The sequence below is a fragment of the Eublepharis macularius genome, chromosome 14 (genome assembly GCF_028583425.1).
Source record: "Eublepharis macularius isolate TG4126 chromosome 14, MPM_Emac_v1.0, whole genome shotgun sequence".
NCBI lineage: Eukaryota > Metazoa > Chordata > Lepidosauria > Squamata > Eublepharidae > Eublepharis > Eublepharis macularius.
In genome coordinates, this window is record NC_072803.1 from 63,274,750 (window position 1) to 63,301,410 (window position 26,661).

General features: G+C 48.7%; 1 protein-coding gene across 1 annotated transcript in view; it reads left to right on the forward strand.

Annotated features, from left to right (window-relative positions):
* Positions 1 to 26,661, forward strand: part of CFAP77 (cilia and flagella associated protein 77) — a 158,520-nt gene that overhangs the window by 91,176 nt on the left and 40,683 nt on the right. Inside the window, exon 3 of the mRNA XM_054998366.1 lies at positions 915 to 1,143. Coding sequence (XP_054854341.1) covers positions 915 to 1,143 — 229 coding nt within the window. The remainder of the gene's footprint in view (positions 1 to 914; positions 1,144 to 26,661) is intronic.

The following is a 26,661-nucleotide window of genomic DNA, read 5'->3' on the forward strand; positions in this document are numbered from 1 at the left end:
TTTTTCTGGGAAAAGAGGTGGTGGAACTCCGTGGGTTGCCCTCGGAGAAAATGGTCACATGGCCGGTGGCCCCGCCCCCTGATCTCCAGACAGAGGGGAGTTGAGATTGCCCTCCGCGCCGCTTGGCGGCGCGGAGGGCAATCTCAACTGCCCTCTGTCTGGAGATCAGGGGGCGGGGCCACCGGCCATGTGACCATTTTCAAGGGGTTCCGGAACTCTGTTCCACTGCGTTCCTGCTGAAAAAAAGCCCTGCCTAAATGCCATGCCCATGAGGCTTCCCGTCTCTCCTCAGGCTACCAGTCCCCAACCTGGGGACTCTGTTAAGAAGGGGATGTGCTCCCGTAGCATTTACAGCTTGCAATTGTATCTCCTTTACAGAGGGCTTGGCAGGTGAGAATGGCTCAGTATGGGAAGGTGGGGGGAGTTTTCCAAGCACCTGTTTCAGCCTTGTTGAGAAAGGGTCTTCCCTTCCTCACCTGTCTCTACAAGGTACAGATAATCTCAGAAGAGACGCCCCTGCCAGGAAAGTTCACTTACCAAATCCTGTTGTATTTTTCCTTAGCTGCTAGTTTAAAGGCAGAGTACCAACTCATACACGTTCAACTCTTCAGGCTTGCTCCACGCAAAAAGCAGTTGAAATATCTCCTTGGACTGGACTGCTTCAAATTGCGGGTGTCCCTGAATGCAAACACAAACATTCCCTGCACATAGAAAGCAAGGTGTCTGTGAGAAGAGCTTTGACTTCTCCCTGACCTGCTCACTTTCTTTTTTACCATACTGTACAAACTTCTACTTGAAGTGGCCTACAGTTGTGTAGTCCAGAAGGTTAATCTGCCAGGCCAGTCTCTGCATAGAAATGGCTTTTATAAATGTTCTTGGCTATCCTGATGTCTCTTAATGCCTTTTTCTTATAGCAATTGGCCACTGGAATACAATAAAGCCCAGAGCCCCTTCGGCGAAGGAGCGCGGTCGTGATTACAAGACCGTGAATCGCAAAGCAATCAAAGAGGGTTACGTTACTGCACATGAGCAAAATCTATACCGCCAGCTCAAGGACATTCGTTTGAGTGATAACGACGAGCGACGCTTTAAGAGGACACCTCCAAAAGTCCCTCCAGACATGACCTATGGAAGACCAGCACGGTGAGAGGGAGAGGGAAATGCTTGGGGCATTATCCGATTATGCATAGGGCTGGGAAAAAAGACTTTCTCTTTCTCCCCAAAACACTAAAACTTGGAAGCACCTAATGAAATCGATGGGAAGTAGGTTCAGGACAGACTAAAGGAAGTAGTTCTTCGCTCACAGTGTAATTAACTTGTGGAATTTGCTACCAGAGGATGTAGTGACGGCCCATTTCTCAGATGGTTTTTAAAACTTACTTACTTAATTTATTTCATTTATAGTCTGCCTTTCTAACGGAGACTCAAGGTAGAAGGTGATTAGACTCATTTGTGGAGTGTCGGTCCATCAAAGACTATCAGCTGCTATGGCTAAAGGAGCCTGTGATTTGCTAGTTGTTGCTTTTTCCAGGTTTTACATAAAGTTAAAAAAAAATTGGCATCCCTGCAATCTGAAGTGGTACAGCCCTCTCTACCACCTCAGGTTTCTATCCACACGTTCTCATGCATGCATGCATAGGCAAGTCCCACACCACACTCTCATAAGAGGAAAAGTGACCTCTGTCCAATCTTCCTTTAAGTACAGGTTTATGGGTTCCTTGAATTTTCATTTCTTCTACTGGAAGGTAAGGTAAAGGTTGTCCCCTGTGCAAGCACCGAGTCATTGCTGACCCATGGGGGGGACGTTGCATCTAGACATGGGCACGAACCAAAAAAAATTTAATGACTCTGCGGTTCGTGGTTCGGTGCCGACGATGATCCTGAGGTCGCGAACCGCAACAAACATTTTCCGTTGCCGAACCGGTTTGCGGTTTGTGGAGCACGGAACGGCCCCCGTGGCACTTAGAGAGCCCATATTCCCGGGGAGTCTTTTGCAGGCTCTCCTACAGCCATCACCCATGTTTGGACAAGATTGCAAAAGGGATCTTGGAGTTATACCCTCTCCAATCGAAGGCCCCCAGGAAACTCCCACAAAAATCCAAGCTCAGTTATACTCTCAGTCTCTCTCCCCAAAGGCTAGGAAGTGGCAAGCAAGAGCTCTGTCCCACTCCACTGCTCGCTGAAAGTGAAACCCAGCCTGGGAGCCCACGGCTAGTTATAAGCACAGGTCCCATTGAGCAATGCAGGAGGTCTCTGTTTGGCCATCAGAGCTGCCTATCAGGGTTTGCATGGGTGAGATTGGAGTGCCCATGGCTACAGAACACCCCCTTCCCCCTCCCTCCTCTGGGTGTCTTCTCTCAACTTGTAACCGCTTTGCAGTTCCATGGTTGGAAGGAAGACCTGCCGATGAAGGTAAGCTGAGCTTCCATTCGGGTTTCCAGGGCGACAGAAGGAGCGCAGACAGAGTTCAGGCATTCCCCCAGCTCCGTTTCCAGTGGAATTGATTGCTGGCGCCTGACTGTCTGGCTTCCCAAACTGCGGCTGAAAGCGCCGAACCAGGCTTCTTCCAAACGCAGGTTTGTTGGACGAGGACAATCACAAACCGCCAGATTGTGATCGCCAATTTTTGAAGTTTTTGAAGTTCGTAATGCGGTTCGTGCCCATCTCTAGTTGCATCATGACGTTTTCCTGGCAGACCTTTTACAGAGTGGTTTGCCATTGCCTTCCCCAGTCATCTACTCTTAACCTCCAGGAAACTGGGTACTCATTTTACCAACCTTGGAAGGCTGAGTCAACCTCGAGCCAGCTACCTGAACCCGGCTTCCGCCAGGATCAAACTCAGGTCATGAGCAGAGCTTGGGCTGCAGTACTGCAGCTTACCACTCTGCGCCACGGGGCTCTTAAGACTGGAAATGTACCCCTGAACACCATGGCATTCTTCTTAGTGCTTGGTACTCCAAGCAGATCTGAAAAACAAGATCATCCCTAGTCCAGAGAGACCAAGAATGGCAAACCTCTTTTTTCTCCACATAGTTGCTGGGGACAGAAATGGCCGTTTTCACACTGCTTACTGGCCATGGAACACCGCGCCAAGCTCCTGGAATGACAGTGTCTTCCTGGTGCGATTTCGCTTGAGAACGGCAAAATTGCGCCAGGAAGATGCTGTCATTCTGGGAGCTTGGCACGATGTTCCGTGGCCAGTAAGCAGTGTGAAAACGGCCACATTTGCAGCACAACCAGTCGGAGCTTTGTAGTAAAGCCAGTGCCATGCAAGGCTAAAAGGTTCGTTTAGCAGCTGCCCATCAAGAACATTCTTTTAATTGAGCCATTCCAGGGTTCACAGGTTTGGAGAACTGGCATTTGGGGCATTGCTTGAGGCTCTGCAAACAAAAGGAACAAAGATGCACTATAAAAGGGTAAGAATATATTGCTTACAACTTCTGAAAACAAATTTGTCATCTCTAAGCCAATCTTCAGACATTTCCAAACCTGGAGTTGGCAAACCTAGTCTTAAAGAAAGGATGTCGCCGTCTGTGGCTTGTTGTTCTACTAGGCCCGCGCATGCCATCAGAGGCCCACCGCTGTGGCATTTTCCACGTCTCTGTACCTTGTAAAATGCTTTGTTTGCTTTGCTCTGTGTTGGGCTCAGTCAGAGGTTACATATAGATTTCATTTTTAAGAGCTAATTGCTAATAAAAGGGTTTTTTTAATAAAATGGGGAGGAAAGGATGAGGAGACGTGATGAATGGCAGCGAGTATTTTACACGATAGCAAATGGGCTTTGCATATGCAAATTGAATGGATTTTAAAATGGTATTTAATGACAATTTTCGTAGCAGGCATTAACATTAATTGCAGCCAAATGAAAATGCAGCATTAGGTTGCTGTTAGTGCTATAAAGCTTTATCTTGATCAGAACCAGCCGTCACGGGTATGACAAGGCTGTGCGGTAAATTGCAGGCAGAAGAGCTTTTATGCTGCAAAACTATCCCCCAAAGAAGGCCAAAATCAGCATCAATTTTGCTTTATTTCTTCATAAACGGAGGTTAAATGGCTGCCCGGGAGAGATCCAGGCACAGTTTGAAAGTTTTCTCTAAAAAAACAACAACAACAGAAAATTCCAGGCAAGACCAACCGCAGAATCTGCCGTAGACGACAGACACAATTAATTTAAAGTTATTATGGCCTATCCCGAATCTTCTTTAATAGCCACCTTTTATGGCAGCCTGCTGTATTTATCCCTTCACTTTAAAAGCATGTTATATACCAAATCGAATTACTGGCTCATTAGAGCCACTTTAGGTTTAAAAGGGGGAAGGGAAGATTTAACCCATTCCACCTGAGTGATGACTTTAAGACTGGCCACCAGCAGAAAGCAAAGTTACTGGGGCCGTATTCTGCCTGAGTTTTGGTGCCAAATTAGTTGGAATACTGCAGATAGCCCAACACACTTAATGCTTACTCTTCACACTGGACAACACGGAGGCAGAGTTTGCACATGGCTTCAGCAGATGATGAGCAAGTGAACAGATGCAGCTACAGTTATACATGTGTTTATTATTTATTTAGAACCTTTTCAAATCAATATGTACCTATGACCAGCATGGTGCATGGGGTACCTTTGAAAAGTAATGCCAGTCATGTGGGCAAACTGCTTTGCCAGTGGTTAGCGTCTCATTTAAACCAGCGCTCAGGACTAAACTTGGCACAATGCAGGAGCCCTCTGAACATTCCCCCAGTACTGAGGGTTTGGGTTGTTTTTTTTTAATTAATTGTGGCTGCGGGGAGGGGGGGCAGAGAGGCTGCAGAGCTGCAGCGTGCGGAAAGTGCTTCAGTCCTTTCTCAGTGGGCCTTTTCCCAGTCTGAATCGTCTCCTCATATCCCCACAAGGGGTCGGATCTGGCGATCTCTCAGAAGAAGGGTTCTGCACCGCCTCTCATTGCTCCAGCTCTCTGATCAGATTTACAATCTCCTCCTCCTTCCGTTTCATCAGGGGCAAAAAAAATCCAGGAGACTGTTTGGGAGAGTCTCCTATGGTGTACCCGTCTGTCAGGATCAGACCGGCCCTTTAGCTTGCCAGGAAAGTTCTTGGTAGCTGCCCTAGAGGGCCCCTGGCACACTCAGCGGCACAGGAGGGACCATTCCTCTTGGAAGGCTCCTGGGCTGCTTTCACACGCCCCTCTGGCCCTGTGTTCACCCTAAGACTTCTAGCATCCGGAGGGGGCCTGGATTTCTCCCAGATTTACAGCCAGTCTCCAGATTACAGAAATGAGTTTGCTGGACGAAACGGCAGCAGTAGAGGGCATCACATCCATGCTGAGCCTCTTTCCCAGGCACCACCCCAAAGGATTGCCAGCTTCTAGGTGGGGGCTGGAGTTCTCCCAGAATTACCACTGATCTCCAGGCCACGGAGATCAGTTCCCCTGCTGAAAATGGCTGTTTTAGAGATGCCTCATGGGAACCTTCTAATCTCATAGCTTGGCTCAGCCTCTTCTCAAGAGTTCAACAAAGACTGTGTTCACATCCCCCCCTCCCACTCCCACCCCCCCAGCCCATGCAGGCCAACCAAGATACCCAGTGCTTTTGGGACAACGCAAAGGGACTTGTAAGCGTTTCTGTCTATTTAGGAGGATGTAGCAGGACTCTGACATCAAAGACCCAGTTTGGTGTAGTGGTTAAGAGCAGCAGGACTCTAATCTGGAGAACCGGGTTTGATTCCCCACTCCTCCACTTGAAGCCAGCTGAGTGACCTTGAGTCAGTCACGGCTCTCTCAGAGCTCTCTCAGCCCCACCCACCTCACAGGGTGATTGTTGTGGGGATAATAATAACATACTTTGTAAACCTCTCTGAGTGGGCGTTAAGTTGTCCTGAAGGGCGGTATATAAATCGGATGTTGTTGTTGTTCAAGAGGCAGCTTGCAAAGAGCCTGGGGAACTTACAAAGTCCCCTTTTGGCATGTGAGGCACTACGGGGGTAAAAGTTACACAATCTAGAACTTCATCAAAGTCACAAGAGGGATCATACTTTCCTGCTTTCCTCATCACTCCCCCATACCAAAAATCACAAAGTGGCACAAACGTTGACTAGAGACCGACAAACATTTGAGAGATCTGAACATGGCAGAAGAGAGGCATTGCTTCCCAGGATGTATATGTAGGCGGTACAAAGAAGTTCCCAAGCAGCTACTACTGTTGAAGGAATCCCAAGTATCAGGGGTTGGGAAAGGCCTTTCCTTTTCCAAAATTCTGGAGAGCTTCTCCCAATCAGCATCGACAATATAAAGCTAGAAGGGCCAATCGCCCAACTTGATAAAAGATAACCTTTCTCTCTTTATGTTCAGACAAGTATGCTTGGAATGTGACTGTAGGGCACACGGATACAAACCTTGGCATGGCCACTTTAAGGCTCTGAGGTAGCGGGTATTGGGAAAGGTCCTTCTTGGCTGAGGGCAAGGCGTAATTGAATCTCCTCTTGACTGCTTTTAATTGGTAAATGGCAACAACGCTGGCGTGTGTGTGTTTAAGTCTGCAGCCGGGGAGAAAGGGGGGGGGTTAACCCTCCCTGATCAGTTTTTCTGACCTCAAATGCCCCCCACCAGGGGGAAATAATGCAAACAACTTACAGGCGATCTATACATCTCCCTTAGCAGAGCAAACGGTGTCTCCAGGGACCTCCTCCGGTGTCATGGCCCCTGTCCGTATCACACACCCTCAGTCCATGGCAGTAAAAAATGCCCCAGAGATCCATGAATGCATCTTTTTGCTCAGCCTTCCTGCCCTGGAGAACTGCTGCCGGAAGTGGGGTAATACTGAGCCAGAGAGATCAGTATGCCTCATACTGAGGGCCAAGCAACAAGTGACGAATTACACTCATCGTGAGTGGAGCGCAAGTGAACAGGGAGGAATACACGTGAGTCTGTTCACTTGCCAGGCAAGTGTCATTCGTCACTTGTAGCTTGGCCCTGAGAGATCAGTAGAAGGCAGCTTCATACATTCTTAGATGCCCCCCCACCCCCAGTTCTTAATTAAGGGATGTCTGCATTGCACTTTTGGATTTTGGATTGAATCTTGAATGCTTGTTCACACACACACACACCCTTGCCAGATATTAGGCGGGCTGTTCAATCACACTGTCATTTCCTCCTTCATGTGCTTGTATGTTTACCCAACCAGTTTGTTCTCTTCTTTTTCTCTTTTAGATGGTATTTAAGCACTTTAAAATCTATTTAAAGAAGGGAGGGGACAGGCCTTGTACTAGACACAGAGACTGGCCAATCAGTGCTGTGCACAGCCCTCTCTGAAGAGGAGGGGCAACTTTGAGACTGACACAAAACCCAGCCAATCATCACCATGCATAGCTCTGAGAAAGAGGCAGGCAGCTTTGTGATTCAGGGCTGTCCAGCCCACCCTAGGCAGATCCAAAGCAGGTTCCCCAGGAGCTTGATTCAGGCATGAGTGGTGGTAAGCGTGCAGCAGGCTCTCTGTGGAAGCAATGTGCTTCTGTATTTTTTTACTTATTTAAAGGATTTATTCATCTGCCTTTCTCCTAGGAATCCTGAAATCCAAGGCCAGGGGGGCTCATCTCCGGGAGCAAGGGACCAATCTGGGGTTGCCCGTAGTAACTCTTCCCAGTTTTGCAGATGTGCTTCCTTGCACTAAGGATCCCGGAGTGCACTAAGAGTCCCGGGGCAGCGGCTGGTGTGATGCGCCATTTACCTTGAAAGGTCATAGATGAGTTTATGTCGAGATGCTTTTTGAACAGAGCCTCTGCCCTGGTTTCTTCTCTCGCTCATCCTTGCCTGAGTCCGCCCCCCCCCCTCTCCCTTCCCCCGGAACTTGTTTCCTACAAGCCATGTGGCTGGCTTTTGTTGTAAGAGTGGGGGAAAGGACATTTTTCATCTCCCCTTTTTCCTTCCCTTCCTCTGAATCTCAGACATAGATTTATTCCCTCCCCGCTGCCTGTGGTGTTCTGAGCTGGGAGGGGTCAGGGAAGGCGCTGATGGGACAATAATAGATAATATGGCTGCTCCCTAGAGCCTTGTCCGGGTCCACAGCCTATTCATCAGCAGCCGGCACTCATGCCAAGGTCAGCGCTAACGAGGATGTGGTAGGGTCCCTGGCCACCCCCATGGGGCATCCTCCAATCAGGTTGCTTGGATCCGTGCTCCAGCTTCCCCTCTTTACAAGCACTGCCTTGTGGAAACCAGAATTTGCAACGGAGAGGTTGCCCTCTGCGCGATCACAGAAAATCCCACGGCATGCAGTCTTGCAACTAGGCTTCTCTGGGCTGCTTGCTTTACCGGATTTTTTAAAAAAAAAAAGATTTAAAAGCCTTTTGATTGCTTTAAAAGATTCCCTTGACCAATGGGAGCAGCTTTTTAAATAAAATGTTAATTATATTTAATTGCTATCCAAAACTGCAGATGGCAAGCCTAGAAGAAGCAATCCCCTTCACTGTTACTCAGGAGGGAATGCCTTTTCTAAGGGGGGGGCATGCTGAGACAGGAAGAACAAGGAAGTGTGCCTCCCCCCACCCCCCAAAAGTATCCTACTATATAAAACGCAAGCCGTATTGGCGACAAGTCACTTTTTATCCCCGCACTCACAGGCCCTTCTATGGGGGTAAAAAGTGAGTCGTTGGCAACTCGGCTTACCTTCCTGCTGCCACGGGGGCCTCCTTGGAGCCTCTGGAGGCCTGGGAAGGCCCAGCACAGTGGCAGGAACGCCCAGTGTGATGGCCCAGCCCTCCAGAGGCCCAGGAATGCCCAGCCCAGTAGTCCAGCCCTCCAGACGCAGTTTTCTAGAGCTTGGTTACTTGTCCTTTTATACATATGTAAATATATGCAGATTCAATTGATTTGAATTCATATGATCAATTTGAAATCCTGTGCATTTTTGCTTGGAAGGAAACCAAATGGGGCTTACTTGTGACCAAAGGTATACAAGGATGTAGGGTTGCCAGCTCCAAGTTGGGAAATTCCTGGAGATCTTGAGGGTGAAACCTGGAGAAAGTGGGGTTTGGGGAGGGAAAGGCCCTGGCATGGCATAATTCCATAGAGTCCACCCCCAAAGTAGCCATTTTCTCCAGGTGAACTGATCTCTGTGGCCTGGAGACCAGTTGTAATTCCGGGAGATCTCCAGCCACTACCTGGAGGCTGGCAATCCTGCAAGGATGCATGATTTATGTCGTCACCTGGCCTTGCACCCCTGGGGGTGCCTGAATTCAGCACTGACTCTGAAGAGCCCAGCAGTACTTCCCCCCCGCTCAGCGGTGAGAGGGCTGTCACCTGTCCTTGCAACTGCACAGAGCTGCCGAGAGCAACTAGCTCCATCCTCTGCGAAGGAGGCCTCTGGACTTCCCTCATACCTCGTTCGGGCCCCATCACTTGATGGGAGTCCGTCTGCAGGAGACGGCAGCTTGCCTTCAGACGTGGATGGATTGTCAGGAGTACACTGTGTTAGTGCTCCAGTGTCTCCAGTGGCTCTGTTACTTCCAGGCTTATTTCAAGACCCTGGTGATAGCCTCCACACTACCTTGACCCACCATAACCAAGGGTAAAAGGTGGGCTTCATGTTTGGATCATCAAACCTGACCAAACAGTATTGTTTTCATCAGTAACAAAATCTGAGGCCGACAAAATTAGCACAAAGCATTGTGCAAGCTTTCAGGTTTGCTATCGCAACATTTAAAAAGATAGAAAGGTGGGAAGGAGCTCTCTTTGGCCGTGATGTGAAGGTCCGATCTTGCCTGCTTCCTCAGTGAGATGCCAGCAAGTTTCAAGCTTAATTTTGTTGCGGCGGTGTGGGTTCTCTGGGAAGCTTCGTTCAGTCGTTCTCCACTCTTCCTTCTTTCACTGAAATACAGAAACTATCCAAAGTCCATTTACGTATCAAGTCAAGATTATAAGAGGGTGTAAAGAAACAGGATTGGTGGTTGCCCCTCTCAGCTCAGCCCCCCACCTGTATTAAGGGAGTAATAATAACACTGACTTTGTTCACTGCTCTGAGTGGGGCACTAATCTGTATAGAAGAGCAGTATATGATCACAGTTGTTGCTATTACTACGACGACAATGATGGAGTCTGGAGATCAGTCGTAATTCTGGGACATAACCAGCCACCACCTGGAAATTAGCAACCCTGCCCAAATTCAAGACGTGCAAAAGCGGTCGAGTTCTGAATGCTAGGCAACGTCACATGAACTAGGGGTGTAAATGTCCATCAGGCTGACTGTGTGATGTCAGCCATGTGTAGGAATCACTGGAAAGTGTCTGGCAATTCCTGGAGAGGAGTAATCCCACTTCTGGGTTTTGGCTAGAAGTGACATGACCCCATAGCCCCCCAGCTCCCTCCCGTGCCCACCCAGCTGTCCTGCTGGTTGCCACACCATGCCTTGCAGCCCTGTTTGGAGGCAGTTTTGGAATTAGTTGTCAGCAATAGTTAGTTGCCACCCAAATGGTAATTCAGTAAGGAGCAAACATCTGACACTGCCTTCTGCCAAGCGCAGTCTTATACCTTCTCTATATCTTGACTAGCAGCATCTCTCTCTCTCCACACGTTCCTAAGTACCTAGGGAAGGATTGTATGTTTCCGTCCTCAATTCACCTGCAGGCTGTTCTTGCTCAGCACAGGTGAATGCCCAGGAATGCTGCTTTCACAGGAACTCCCGTTGTGTGACTCCCTCTGCAAGTGATTCTAGTGTCAAAATCTGCATTTCAATGAATGAATGTGGGGGAAACTGGGATACTTTTAGCAGTTGAGGAGGAACTGATATGAATGTGCTCACAGGGAGCAAATTGAAGCGTGACTGTGTGAGCGAGTGCACGGAAAGTTAGAGAGGGGGCACACGTGAAATGAGGTTCATTTGAACATCCCTAGGTACTTAGTAACGTATAGAGAGGGTCCAAGACAGTGATACTCTCAGTGATCTAGTAGCCACGTGTGCTCTTTTATGCGCTAACTGCGGCTCTTCTTATTACTATCCCCCAATGTAGCACCTGCCCCAAGTTTCAGGAAAGTGGGCGAGGCTCTTGTCTACTGGGGCTTGTGGTTGCCAAGTGGTTCCCACCTTGAGACAGCCACCGCTGAAGGAACAGGTGCAGGCCTCTTCTGGGGATGGATGTAAATGTGGAGCTTTGGGATGATGGTAATTGTGAAACTGGCTTTCCACAAGCCATGGACTGAGCTCTAAAGCTTCGGCCCCAAGGCCTTTCTCAGCCCTGTTCCTTGACAGGCTCTAGCTGGAGACTCCAGGAACTGAACCTGGGATTTTCATCATGCAACCCATACAGCTCAGTACTTGAATGGGGAACCACCAAGGATGACTCTACAAAGGAAGGCAACGGCAAACCACCTCTGCTTCTCACTTGACTTGAAAGCCCCAGCAGGGGTCACCATGAGTCAGCTGTGACTTGATGGCACTTCACACACACACCACCCATACAGCCGTGGTCCTTGCAGTCAATGGCTCCACATGCTGACTGTTCCCATCCTGGTGTAAAAGACATCGCTCTGGGCATGTCTTTAAGGCCTTGACAACTTCGTGGTGCTTTTTTGAACAAAAGCAAAGCAAATGTGAAGGCATTCATAACTGCACGCAGTCCTAAGCACAGCTATGAACATCTGATAAATCTTTTTAAGCGTTCTGTTTACAGCAGAATTTATTTTTCTGACGGCTTCTGCTCGTACAAGCCCTCTGAGCCAAATAACAGATCTTCCAACACTTAGAAAAAAACATTTTCCTTACTGCCTGCCCATGGCGAAGTAATTTATATTGCTCATCCTCCTTCCAATTACAAGGAGGGCGTTAAAGCTTATGGAAATCTGCGGCCATCCACATCAGCAGCGGCTGCTCGCAAGAATCTACACAGACCCTTTCTGTGGACAAAAAGGCATTTTAAAAATTTAATTTAGTAAGTTAAAAAGGAAACATAGCAGGCACTCAGAGATACACATTCAACCTAGCCATTTATTTGGCCGAGGAGTTTTGTTGGCATTCGGACTCCAAGAGAAATGATCCCCCGCATATTTTCTACCCAGGGTGGGTTGTTTTTTTTTGCTTATTATTTTCTTCACCCATGAAAGAGAAAATGAGGACAAATGGAGATCATTTTTAAAATGAACCTCAAGGCCTCTCTGTGGCTTTATTGCCAAAGTCTATTTAGAGTGCTATCTGTAAAGCTGTATGGGGTCCATCATGCTATGTGGTGATACGTTCTAAAAGCACCTCTACAAAAGAAAGACTCCTTCATACTCATCCCTTCCTTGTTCTCCAGGGCCACAGACCGACGCCAAAGGCCCCGTGATGCTAATTGAATCTACCTCTCCCGCAAAACGCTAACAAATTACAAATGTCCGTTTATAACTTGACTTCGGAGCGGAGGCCTCTCTGTCTCCTTTGCATCCCCGTTCCCTCTCCTGCCATTAGCTTTCATGCTCACCAGGCTGCAAACAATTAAAAAAGATAACCAAATGCCCAGAGGCCCTCTTTCCTAATTAGGTGCAAGAACCGGGGCTTTGGAGAGTGGCTAAGTGCTTCAATTACCTTGCTCTTCTCCTGCCTCTCCTGTCCTTGTTAGACCAGACAGGTCAGTTACCCAAAGGGAAACAATTAAGACTAGTGAGAGAGGCAAGGTTGGGGGGACGCCAGGCTGTACCTGCTGCATAAGCAAAGGCCCGTGTCTGTGGGCATGTCTCTGGTTGCTGCTGAGCTGCGGAAGAGAGAGACAAATTAGGAGCAGAGAATTTGGCAGCTCCTGTTCATCCATTACAGTTTTGGGAAGATAGTAGCTATGTACAGCCATCGGGTTGGGTATAATATCATCATGGTACAGTTGTCCACGTGATGGACACTTTTAAGGAAAAGCTGATTTAAGGCTTTTGTATGGACAGTTCAACCTGGCTGCTTTCTGTTGGAACCCCCACCCCTGCAGACATCTCTAGGCTCAGATTCAAGCTTGGGTGACATCCCACGAAAGTGGAGAAAGCAGGGCTGGCATCACTCGAATGCAGTGCACCAAAACCATCTGGATGGCCTATGCTGAACCCTATGCCCAGGGAAACGGATGACCCCTGTGGCAGGTTGGGCCTCCGTCAACTGGCGGACCCCACTCTGCCTACCCCTCCTATGCCTATCCTGGCACCTGAAGGGGCCGTCTCACTCCACTGCCTCCGGGTATTGCTGGCACCACTGTCCCTGTCTCGGGCTCTGGTTAGGCAGGACAGCCTCCTAGCCTCCCTCTGGCATCTCTAGGATCCCAGGAATGTTTAGGAATCCCCTGGAGAGCTGGCAACTAGCCATTTTATCACTTTTCTCAGGAATTGTTGGACACCCTTCCTAGCATTTCCAAGCAGTTTGGGGGAAATATATGGCACAGAGGGACTTCACTCCTTCAACAATCAAAGGATTTATTTAAAACTCACAACTATACACAGGCATATCAGAAGTGAACGGAAGAAATAAAATAACACTGACAAAAACGCTTCATCTCACACCCTCCTCTAAACTCATACCCTATCTAGATGGTATGCAGAGCAGGCACATTACTTCATTACTCGGGGCTAAGCTGGACAAACATATTCCTTCAAAATGGTCTCCCTCGCCAGCTCCAACCGACTGACTTCCCCCAACCAGCTCCCAACAACTGGCAAAACCATGAGCTCCCACTAGGGTTGTCAGTCCCCCGCCCCCAGCGGGGGATCCCCCACCCTTCACCCCCACTTACCTGGCGCACCGCAGCAGCCCAATTTGGGCCTGTTTCAGCATGAATTGAGCCAAATTGGCCCAAATCTGGCTGCTGCGGAGCACAGGAATGCTCCCGCACTCTGCAGCAGCCTATTTGGGCCCAGATCTGGCCCAATTCAGCCCCTTGTGGAGCATGGGAGCGCTCACAGGGGGCTCCTGGCCCATGTGATGACATCACTTCCTGGAAGTGACATCATTGCGTGGGCCCGGAGTGCATGTGCATGTGAAAAGAGCATTCTCCCTTGCCGCAACGTAAGTGCCGGGCCTCTAACCTCCTGCCGGGAGATTGAGGGGACTTGGCAACCCTCGTTCCCACCCAGGAACTGGCCCCTCCCTCCTGCAGCCTTCTGGGGCTGATCTCATCACCGTGATGGATTTCCTGTCTTCTCAAGGAAGTTGCCCTCAGATTACTGGTTAGGAACAGGACGGGGAGGTTGAGGAGGAGCTTAGGCCACGCCTACCTAAAGTTTGATAGTCTCCTCCCATCCAGCCCACAGAAAGTTACATGCACACACAAGATGGCGGTTCTCCGCAACCCCCCAAAATGCCGCACTGCAGACTTTAGACAGGGAGGCCTTTCCTGATATTGTCCCTAAATGTCCTCCCCACCCCTTTCACTCCCTCTTTCCCTACTCTTCTGTAAATTACTGTTTGCTAATTGTAAAACGTTAGAAAACGTGCACACACACACACACACACACACCAGGTTTGCAGGGAGGGAAATCTGAAAATCTAAAAGTGGTTTATTTATATACTGCCTTTCAACTAAAAGTCCTCAAGGCAGTGTGTACAAAAAGTAAAATCCAATAAAAATCAATAAAAGGCCATTGAAGTACAGTAAAATTTAGCTGAAATCACTATAAGCAATAAAACTCCATACGCTCAACAACATTCTGATGATGCCACTCAGGGCCTTTTTTCTGGGAAAAGAGGTGGTGGAACTCAGTGGGTTGCCAGCACAGGGGGCAACTCCTGGTAGGAGGTGGTGCCTCTGGTACCACATGCGCACACGCAAAGTGCATGCACGCTCCCAGGACCGCACAATGACATCACTGTGGGTCAGCTGGAACAAGGGGGGAGTTTTTTTAAAGTTTAAATTGCCCTCGGCGAAAATGGTCACATGGCCGGCAGCCCCGCCCCCTGATCTCCAGACAGAGGGGAGTTTAAATTGCCCTCCGTACCGCTCCAGCGGCGTGGAGGGCAATCTCAACTCCCCTCTGTCTGGAGATCAGGGGGCGGGGCCACCAGCCATGTGACCATTTTCAAGAGGTGCCGGAATTCCATTCCACCGCATTCCCGCTGAAAAAAAGCCCTGGTGCCACTCACCTGACACGCTATTCTTACTGATCTAATTCAAAGGCCATCGCTTGGGGCCCAGCCAGAGGGGGAACATCAGGGCGGCTGGGGCCTCCTGGGGATTGTAGAGCAGCCTCTTAAAACCTCTGGGGAGGGTGGGTCAGGGGAAGGGAAGACTCCGCCAGGGCCCAAATTCCCATAAGCCCCTGGGCCTACCCTGGAGGAGAAGGTATTGGGGGAGTTCAAGGGCAGCCTAGCCTCAGAAAATCTTTTATTAGGCTGGCTCAGGACAGGCCAAGGAGGAAAGGCAGGGTTGGTCCTGAGAGCTAAGAGGAGGGACGGAGGAATGAACACAAACAGGGTGTGGCAGAAACGTCTCTCCCATCTCAGAGGCTCTCCAGGTGTGTGTGGGGGGGGGGGCGATCGCCTCAGAGTCCACCCTAATGCAAAGGGAGTCTGACGCATAATTTCTAAAATAGAGGAGTGGGCCAGAAAACAGGTCTCTGACTCCTGACCCTATTTCTATAGAGATAACCAGAGCATACCCTGGCCATAATAAGCGGGCCTGCTTCCAGGACCTTACTCTCAGGGTGACATTATACATGCAGCCAACTCAGGTGATAGAGCCATTCTTGCAACATACCACTTCAGACTATCTACAAGAGATCGCTTTTTTGAGTTAGGAGGCCAACTTCATAAGAACATAAGAACATAAGCAAAGCCATGTTGGATCAGGCCAGTGGCCCATCCAGTCCAACATTCTGTCACACACAGTGGCTAGAAATCCAGTGCCATCTAAAGGACTGTCAGTGAGGCCAGGACACCAGAAGCCCTCCCACTGCCTTCCTTCCAGCACCAAGACAACAGAGCACCACCTCCCCACAAAGAGAATACCATCTATCTCCTGTGGCTAATAGCCACTGATGGACCTCTGCTCCATATATTTGTCCAGTCCCCTCTTGAAGCTGGCAATGCTTGTAGCTGCCACCACCTCCTGTGGCAACGAATTCCATGTGTTTATCACCCTTTGTGTAAAGTAGTATTTTCTTCTATCTGTTCTAACCCGACTGCTCAATAATTTCATAGAGTGCCCACGAGTTCTTGTATTGTGAAGTAAACAAAGGAAGTAAACAAATTAGGTTTGCCAACTCCAGGTTGGGAATTCTTGGAGATTTGGGGGTACAGTCTTGGGAGGGCAGAGTTTGGGGAGGGATGTAATGCCAGAGACCTCACACTGTGAAGCTGTCATCACCAAGTGGAAGATCTCCCAGAATTACATCTGCTCTCTAGACTGCAGAGATCAATTCCCCCTTAGGGTTACCAGCCTCCAGGTAGTAGCTGGAGATCTCCCGGAAGCTGGAGATCTCCAGAGATCAGTTCACCTGGAGAAAATGGCTGCTTTGGAGGGTGGATTCTATGGAATTATACCATGCTGAGGTCTTTCCCTCCCCAAACCCTGCCTTCTCCAGGTTTCACCCCCCAAATCTCCAGGAATTTTCCAACAGAGCTGGCAACCCTAGTTCCCCTGGTGATGACAGCTTCACAGTGTGAGGTCTCTGGCATTACATCCCTCCCCAAACTCTGCCCTCCCAAGACTGTACCCCCAAATCTCCAAGAATTCCCAACCTGGAGTTGGCAAACCTAATTTGTTTACTTCCTTTGTACAGAATTGTGTACACAAAACGAACATGTTGGAGAGAGACCTTCTCTCTGGCCTGGCTTGTTTTACTAAGCACTGTCAGATCTGTGGCTAAATAATAGTTGTATCCAGACTACCTTCTGCAATCAGACAAGAGTCCGTTGTTTTCAAAAGATTTACTGAAAAAAGCAACCATTATAGTCCACGGGCCCAGATGCAATATCTGGGCTGGTACACGTGTATTGTTACGAATGAGAGACAAAGAATAAGGTACAAAGTATCAAGACCCAGTAGGCCCAGCCTCCCCCCATAGTTCTCAAAACAATCCCTTTGAAGCTGAGAAAGTGAAAGTTTCCCAGGGCTGGAAAAGCTGTAGTCAAAACATTCCTCTTGTGGGAGATAGCTGCTAGGGAACATCTTGGCACCTGTGAAGAAAGCACTCAGAACACTAAGAGAATTAAAATGGAGTCTCTTTGGTTACAATATATAGGGAAGCATTCTGAACCTGACAAGCACAAGGTTCCCCCTATTGCTACATTGGGGAGCTATCAAAAGATTCACCTCCACGTGTTGCCAAGGTGGTGTGGTCTAGGAACAGCTTTGCAACTTCACATTGCTGACAGCATCAACTCGCCCCAGGCTGGGCCTGATCTTCCTAAGTAATAGAATGAGAAGGTGTAATGGACTGTACCGCTTCAGACTACTGGGGTATGTGTGTGTGGGGGGTGCTATTTTTGAATGGTTTCCACCTTTAAAAAAAACTTATCTGCAAATAGAAAACTACTGAGAATAGAAAATAGAAAGCTACTAAATCCCTTTTCCTGCTATACTGATTTTCCAGGGTTTGTAATATAAAGGAGCATTCAAAAACATGATTTCCTGCTACAGGCTGAAGTCACACCGTTCATTGCAGCATCTCATTCTGCTGTGCGTGTGAAGCAGGCCTCAGATTGCGTTGATGGGAATTTTCTGCAAGATGTTGGACGTACTTGAGATGAAACTGCAAAACTGCAATATATTTGAACAAACACTATTCTTTAACCTCCACAATAAATATTACAATGCCAGCAATACAAGACATGTAGTCGCCCTTTAAAAGGGGGGGGGGATTTGTGCCCCCAAGGCTATGACTCACAATAATTTACATTATGGCAGCCAACAGGGCTACATCTACTCTCAAACACACTATCCAGGACTTTTGTGTATGAGGTTTATGCTCCACCACCTATATACAGAAATAATGCCCAAGGTGGCTTACAGATAAAAATGATATAAATACAAATAGAAAAAGAATCAAACCATGGAACAAATTGACCCATAGTAAATATTTTAGAAAATTGAACAGACAAATAATTTAATAGCGCCACTTGGCCACTTCAGAAATCTTTTAGGCTGAGTTTTGGGGATATAAATCTCCAACCTTTGAGGGAGTCCAGTTGACCCTTGGCTGACTCCGTGAAAAGCCGAGGGATTATCCTGGCTCCAGCACTGCTGCTAGAGAAGCTAGTAAAAGTAACAGCAAAAAGGCCTTCTCCCAAGCTTGGAAGAGGGCCCCTACCTTGACATGGCTGAGCTGGCCACCGGGATTCATGCCACAGTAACATCAAGACTAGACTACTGTAATTCATTCTCCATAGGTCTCCCCTCAAGTCAACTTGGAGACTCCAGCTAGTGCAAAATGCTGCAGCTTGTTTACTTTCAGGAGTTAGATGGAGCATGCTTATTACTCTCATTCTGCTGTCACTCCATTGGCTACCCATCAGTTACGGGGCTCAATTCAAGGTCAAGACTATTACATTCAAAACCTTTCATGGCCTTGACTCTCATATCTGTGCAACCGCCTCTCCTCCTGTGTTCCACCATGGAAGCTTCACTCATCTGAATGGGGCCTTCTGCAGACACCACCCTACAGCTAGACAAAAGTGACAGCTGCCCTCACGCGCGCTTTCTCTGTGATAACCTCCACCTTATGGAATGGCCAGCCTGAGGAGGCCAGGAAAGCTCCCCCTCTCCTGGCTTTGCGCAAACCAGCCAGTACACGTTGGAACTGAATTATCCAGCAGGGCAGTGTCATAAGAAATAGCTCAAAGAGATTCCTTAGTGAGGGACAGGAACTGTGAACTAGGCTATTGGGTACAGCCTGGCAATATAGATACGCTCCTACTGGGTAGTTCAACACTGCTAAAAATGTTAATTGTGCTTTATTTCAGGAGTTTTGCCTTTATGCTATTTTTCAAACTTTCTGCTACTATACTTTATTGTATCTGTTTTCATTGAATGTCCCAACTGTTGATTATCTTGTATTTTACTCAGTTACTCTGTTACTACTGATTATATTGTATTCACTTGCAGTGTATAATCTGCCTTGGATCTCACTGAGAAAGGTTAATAGCAATAATTTTAGATCAATAATATGCCCACTTATATAATTTGCACTCGCTTGGTGGGATCCAGCAGATGCAGTCTGCTAAACGCGGCATTTCCGCTTGTGCAAGGAAGTCTGTGGAAGCCTCCTTGTTCCAGGGGTCACCACCACTGTTTGGGGGAAAGATCCGTGGGATACAAGTTACCATTTTTTTTAAAAAAAAAGCATCTGACTTGAAACAGAACAAAATTCTGACTGTGGCCGTTTCTGCACATCCTTAGAGATGCAGTCCGCCTTCAGAACTATGGCGGCTTTCCCCCAAGCATGCACACATTATCATTTGCCAACCGTGTGCATGTTTTTTTACCGTGGCCATTTTCACACGTCCAAATATTCCCCCAATTTTGCACCATGACCCAGTTACTGCAATCCCGCATTGCCTCGCCTTGTTCCGCCTCGTTGCGCTTCCTTGCACTTTCAGAAGTTCACATTCTGCAGAAATTGCACAATAGTGGGCGGGTCTATGTGTGCGCGTCACAGTTGACAACAGCACCTTGCTACCCACTTTCAGTGTTTTTTTTTTAAAGGCTCCAAGATTTGCGCAAGATCACAATAAGAGTGAAGCACCTTCCTACCGCACGCCCACCTCCACCAAACCACTTCTGATTCCCTCACAGCCACCGGGGGTTATTTCTGTGCAATTAGCGAAAGGCGGGGGGGGGGGACAGACGTGAGCACACACCACTCGCCTGGAGAGTACATGTTGGAACCCGGTGCACACAGGCGAGCGGAGGGCAGCAGCCTGGCATGCCCGGCTCCTTTTGCTTTTGGGGGGGGGACACCAACCAAGGCTTTGGGGGCTGGAAAAGGCTTTCCGGGCTTCCTTCCTCACACCCCTCCCAACTCGCTTCCCCCTCCCCTTGGTCAGAAAGAGGGCTCTGAACTTTGGAGGCGTCTGTCATCTTCACCGTCCTCCCCGCTACCTCCAAGATGGTTGCCTCTCCTCGCCCTCTTCCAGGGGGCTTCCTCCGGTGCCTGCAGAGCTTACTGCTAGCGCCTTTTGCTTAAAAGAAAGCAGCTTGATGTGGTAGATTCAGGAAAGACGCCAAACGCTGGGCTGCTCCTGCCGTCTCTGCAGATTTGCACTATTGCGCTCTCCCAGAGAAAATTTTTTTTAAAAAAATAAGTAGTGGTTCTCTTTTGCTTAGTGCATAATTAACAGCAAACAGTAAATGTTCAGAACTTGAATGCAGGGCTTTTTTTCAGCAGGAACGCAGTGGAACGGAGTTCCGGAACCTCTTGAAAATGGTCACATGGGTGGTGGCCCCGCCCCTTGATCTCCAGACAGAGGGGAGTTTAGATCACCCTCCGCACTGCTGAGCGGCGCGGAGGGCAATCTCAACTCCCCTCTGTCTGGAGATCAGGGGGCGGGGCCACCGGCCATGTGACCATTTTCTCTGAGGGCAACCCACTGAGTTCCACCGCCTCTGGTCCCAGAAAAAAAGCCCTGCTTGAATGTAATCAAAAGCAACATTAGAAAAAGGGGGGGCTTGACTGTCTCTGGGAGCCCACAAATGCTTGTGGGACTCTTGGTCTTGGGCATGAAAATCACTTCCAGCGGTTCAGGAAGAGAAAAAGGGGGATGGGCTAAGTGGGAAGGAAGCATTCCCAATCATTCCCAATCGCTTCCAGGCGTTCCCACCAACGCAACAAAACCGCTAAATAAGCGTCACTAAGCGGAATAAACGATTACGGGATAATGCAGGTATTCATGGGGTTAAGCGGAAGAACAGCGATAGGATGAACTAGTTTTGCACTACAACACGGCTGTGTGAAAACGGCCCGTGTTTTCTGCGTATTTACTGGGACCACGCTTACTCCGATGTTTTCTTTTGTTGTGGGTTTCCAGTGTTTTTTGTTTTGTTTTGTTTTGCTTTCCTGGCATATGAATTTGAAGCGTTTCTGAAGTAACCTCCTAGTCACCTCTCAGTTCCTCCCACAAAGCCCTCCCCTTTCCTTCTTCACATTTCTGTCCAGCCACAGAAGCCTGCTTGCAACAGTAGCTGCACGCAATCGCACATGTGCAAAATTCTAAAAAAATTAAAAGGGGGACGGGCGCTTTTCGTCTATGATGACGAAAGTGCCCGACCTCCCCTCCCAAACTACTTTTTGTTTTGGATTGTGTGAACGTTTTCCTGCAACCTCACAACCAAAGGTAAGCGATTGTGGGTAATGCATGTAGAAGATGAGTTGTTGGGACGACTCAGCAAAACATAGACCTAACGCAGGAAAAAGGCGGCAACAACAGGCTGTGCAGGAACCGCTTGTATCTTTCTGATACGGGCAAAGTGATTGTCCCCTTGCCCCACTTGAAGGTCCTCTCAATGCAGCCCATGCATGTCACAGGCAGTCTAGTGGCCTCCTTTGGCAAGAAGTGGCCCAAGCTTAGGGAAAGCAGCAAATTGCAGGAGAGAGGTAATAGCAAGCAGCAAGGGATCAGGTCCCTAGCACCATCTGATTTCCCGCACCAGGGTGCTCCGAGCTGGGCCATTTCCACATGTCCTGGCATAGCGCTATACTCACGGAACAAGGGCCTTTTCCTAGCGCGATTTCTGACGTAGTCGTGCCTCGAGAGAGGCATCGTGGTGCGATGACATGAGAAATCGTACCAGGAAGTCACCCTCGCTCCACGAGAATAAAACTATGCCGGGACGTATGGAAATGGCCCTGGTGTCCTGGCAACTCTTGCCTTGGAGCCAAGCCACAAGTGAGGAATGACACTTGCCAGGCAAGTGCCATTCCTCACTTGTGGCTTGGCTCTTGGTCTATCAGCCCTGGCAGGGCAGGCAGTGGGGAATCAGTTCCTGATCTGTAGGGAGGGTTGCCAAACAGAGGCATTCCTGGAGATTTGGTGGCAGAGCCTGGGAAGGGCCAGAGTTTTGGGAGGAGCAGGAGCTCAGCAGGGATGTGATGCTGTAGAGCCCACCCTCCAATCCTGCTATTTCCTCCAGAGCAACTAATCCTTGGAGTCTAGAGACCAATGGTAATTGCAGGAGAGCCCCAGCTTCCCTCCTGGAGGTTGGCAAGCCTACCAGGGCTTCTGTCAAGGCCCTGCCTGGTCTCATCTGATCTGCCCATTCACTCTTGGTCACTTGACTTCAAGCCACACCCCTTATCCCTGCCACTACATCTTCGGTGGGTGGCAACGACATCATCCTAGCCGCAACTGTTCCCCCCCCCCCCGGCTTTGCTGTCCTGCTCCACCTCAAAGGGCAGCGGCTGCTTTTCCCGTTGGGTCCTATTCAGCTCACTTTCCACGCTGTGACTCTCACACTGCCTGAATGCCTAAAGAAGTACTCAAGGGGTTGCGTGTGCGGGGGTGGGGGGATGCATTTTGTAAGCCCTAACTTAAAGTTTTACAGGCAGAAAGTTTTCAGAGGAAACTGACACGCAACCCTGGAGTGCAGAGATGCCACTTTGTCACTGGTGCCTGGCTCGCAGGTTGGCGTCATGCATAGATTTTAATTTTAACAAAATAGCTGTCTCCGGTGAAAGGATCATCAACATCTAAAAAGGTGAAATGCGTCTGGAACTGAACAGGTCCTAGTGCTGTCATTGATTTTCCAGGAAGAAAAAAACAGCCTCTGGCTACTCAACCAAATTAGTAGTCACTGATGACCAATTATTTTGCCCCGCTGTGAATGGGAAGGCGGAACTAAAAATCCAGTTTGTCAGACCCAAGGCTCTTCCCCTGAAACGCCTTTCAACCCGTGTGTACTTAAAATCTCTCAGAAGGTTCTGACGCTTCCTTGCTTCCCTGGGAAGTTTCATCCTCCATATTAAAAAAAAAAAGTTTTAATGAGCTGTGGGGATAAGATGATGGGCCATCATAAGAACAGCCTGTTCTAGTCTCGGTAGAGAACTATTTCACCAAACAGGCGAATCACAGCTGTCAGGATTTATACACGCGTACACTCGGAAAGTGTCAGCCTCATATTTGCAAATTATAATTATCATTTCCCCTGCGACTCCCTCCCTGGTGCCTTCATTTTAGAGAAGTCCTGGCTTCCTGGTATCGGTCGCAGAAGCACCGAAGGCTCATACTGAGTGGAAGAGATTTACCTAGTTTGTAGCTCATTTAAGACCTACACAGTTGTGATTTTAATACTGTTAATACTTCATTATGCTTTTTTTAAAAAACAGCCTTATTTGGCAGCAAAGGGGCCCATTAAAAAAAAAAAGGTGTCAGGTTCCGCTTGCGAGGGAAGCACCCGTCATGTATGCAAGCTGAATGGGGAGCCTGTCTTTTCACTTAAGTACCTCCTGGCTCTTGAAGATAATTTAGCAGGAGAATTTATTAAAAACACAGGAAGAAAAAAAAATGTTGAGTGAGTAATGATTTTGAAAGCACGCATAAATAAATGTGAGATTACTTAGGGAGAAACAACATGCAGAGTAAAAACCCAATGTAAAGTTCCAGGATCCTTTAGCCTTATAGAGAAGAGAAATGGAACTTGAGAAAGAGATACGCAGATAAAGGGGTGGGGATATGCAGATGAGGGACCGATTCTTAATGGCTCATTTGGTTTTATGGGATCAGGTAAACGGGAATTAACCTGGAACATGGCTCAGATGGGGCAAGATTTAATTGCCGGCACAGGTACGGGGTGGGGCTTTTCAAGGGGCAGGTTAGGTCTCACCAGGGCTTTTTTTCAGCAGGAACTTGGTGGAACAGAGTTCCGGCACCTCTTGAAAATGGTCACATGGCCGGTGGCCCCGCCCCCTGATCTCCAGACAGAGGGGAGTTGAGATTGCCCTCCGCGCCTGAGCGGCGCGGAGGGCAATCTCAACTCCCCTCTGTCTGGAGATCAGGGGGCGAGGCCACCGGCCATGTGACCATTTTCGCCACGGGCAACCCACTGAGTTCCACCACCTCTTTTCCCAGAAAAAAGCCCTGGGTCTCACCCTAGTAGGAAGTGTACCTGCTAGGGGCAGGGATGGGAGAGAGCCTGTCTCTTAGCACTTTGTATCTTGCTTGAAAGCTTCCAGAGAGCCAGCAGCCACAGATGGAATCAGGATGCCGGACTAGGGGGCTTGTAGCGTGGTCTGATCTAGGAAAAGTAATTCGGGAAAGAGCTGGAACCGGCTTCTTGGCTCTGGGGGTGGCCTGCAAAAACTGGCATGGCAGATCCAGTCTGCAAATCAAGCCCCACGTGAAAGTCTTTGAAGGGCCTAAGCAAGCCCGGGTCACCTCTGTTACGTAACCTGCAACTGGCTCGCGGCAACGGCAGCAAAGGGCTTTCAAGGCAAGGGAAGAGCTGAGGGAGTTTGTCATTGCAGAGCAACCCCAGCCTTCCTTGGAGGTCTCCTGCTAAAGCGCTAATGGCCGAACCTGCTTAGCTTCCAGACGCAGACCAGTCTGAGCTACACCATGCCACCTTCCTTCCCGGCCTTTATGGGGAGGGAGCAATTTGTGACAGAGAAACATCATGGGAGGGTGGGCTTAACCCTTCCCACACCTGTCCCTCCCTTCGGTACTCCTCCCCATGGAGTTCCAAATGAATGTTTGTGAGGAAGAAAAGTAGGGGAGAAGTCTTGGCTGAGCGCCACACCTTTGCGTGTATTGTTTGGTGATGCTTTGTTAGGCCGTCAGTTAATGACACTTGACCTACCTTTGTAGGGTTGCCAGGTCCAGGTTGGGAAATTCCTGGAGATTTGGGAGGTGGAGCCTGGAGAGGGTGGGGTTTGGGGAGGGGAGGGCCTCGGTGGGGTATAATGCCGTAGAGTTCATCCATCATAGCAGCCATTTTCTCCGGGGGAACTGATCTCTGTTGCCAGGAGATCTCTAGCTACCACCTGGAGGCTGGCAACGCAAATTGGGCAAGATGCGGACCCAACATCTGACCTCCCCAACCCAAATTCTGCCCATCGATAAGGCTGGTCCCAGATCAGAGATGTGGTGGGGCTCAGAAGCTGCCTTGAGAAGTAAACACATTACAGAGACAGATCCCAGCAGCCCCGTGATCTATAGCATCCCCCCCCCCTCTAGTCTAGAGAAAAGACGTCTCTTCTGATATGAATGGCCTCTTGGGGTGCATAGCATTAGATTGTGCATGTAACATCATTAGGAAACACGGGTATAGATTAGGCCTCTCTGAGGCATGTGGCGTGCAATAATTAGTAATAAAAGTCACGGCAGGGGCTAAAGAAACCAGGGAAAAACAGGAGCTCAGCATTCATGCCCAGTAGTCTCTGGCACTGGATCTTTTTTAAAAATCTGGACTGCAAGAGTGTCTTTAACAGCTAGTCAGGGTGGACTTCAAAAACCCTAATGGGGGACTGGAAAAGAGTCCCTGTCAAGCAGTAGATACCTACTCTGTCAGGACGGAGTTCTCTGAGGCCTCAGGTTATAGATCCAGAGGAGTTAGCCGTGTTAGTCTGTAGCACAAAATAATGTAAGAGTCCAGTAGCACCTTTAAGGCTAACCAACTTTATTGTAGCATAAGCTTTTGAGAACCACAGCTCTCTTCATCAGATGCGACGAAGGGAGCTGTGGTTCTCGAAAGTTTATGCTACAATAAAGTTGGTTAGTCTTAAAGGTGCTACTGGTCTCTTTTACTATTTTGTGGCCTCCGGTTAGGATCTCTTCCAACCCTGTTAGGTGAGAACTTTGTCTTTAGACTTGCCATGGACAGACAGACTGGGCCTGGGAACTTCTGCATGCTCTGCAGCTGAGCCCTGGGTCCTTCCTACGTCATTCTCAGAAGCACTTGTTATTTCGCAAAGGTTATAATACACTTCCTTCACATTTTATGGAGTAAAGAGATCAGAAGAGACGTGCAGGTTCTGCTCAGTGCCCAACTCGGATCTTGACTGTGGCGTGCACAGAGAAGGGAATTCAGCCCACCCCCGTTCCCTGATGTGTCATACTCACAGGGTGCCCACTTGTGGGTTTCCCTAACAGGCTGAATAGCATTCACCCAGGACCATTTCAGGTCAAGAAAAGTGAGGGGAAGAGGTTGAAGCCCTTTCTCTACAGCCTCTCCTGTCCCACTCCACGTTGAGCACTGCATGCACAGGAATTGAGTAAAACCTGCAAGTCACACGTGACTGTTATATAGGGCACCGGATGGAGATCTTGGGCCCAATCTGTGTACTCCCTAATGTGTGAAGATGCAAAGTGTTTCTCATGTATCATCATATTGGCTATATGGCAATAATACTGCTGTGTCGTACAGGGTCATTGAGATGCTGCTACGATACACGAGAAAGCTAGATCAATATTATTATGGTCACATTACAGACTGGAAGCGATGTGTATGCTGAGGCCAAAGGCCACCTAATTCACGGCAAAGGCGAGGTCTGACCTGTAGACCTCATACTGATGGCCCATGAAGCTTGGAGTCCTTGAATAATCCCAGAAGTAAAATCCCAGAAATGAAATTGTGGAAGAGCTAGAGATCAGAAAGGGGCCCACCAGGCTGAAAGTTCTTGCACCCAAGAACTCTTGTAAGGACAGGATCAGAAAGGATATGAGGACATTCACCGGTGTTGTGCATGAATGAAATAGTTGCTCCCACACCAAATGCTGCCAACAGCAAGGAATTCACACAAAGGA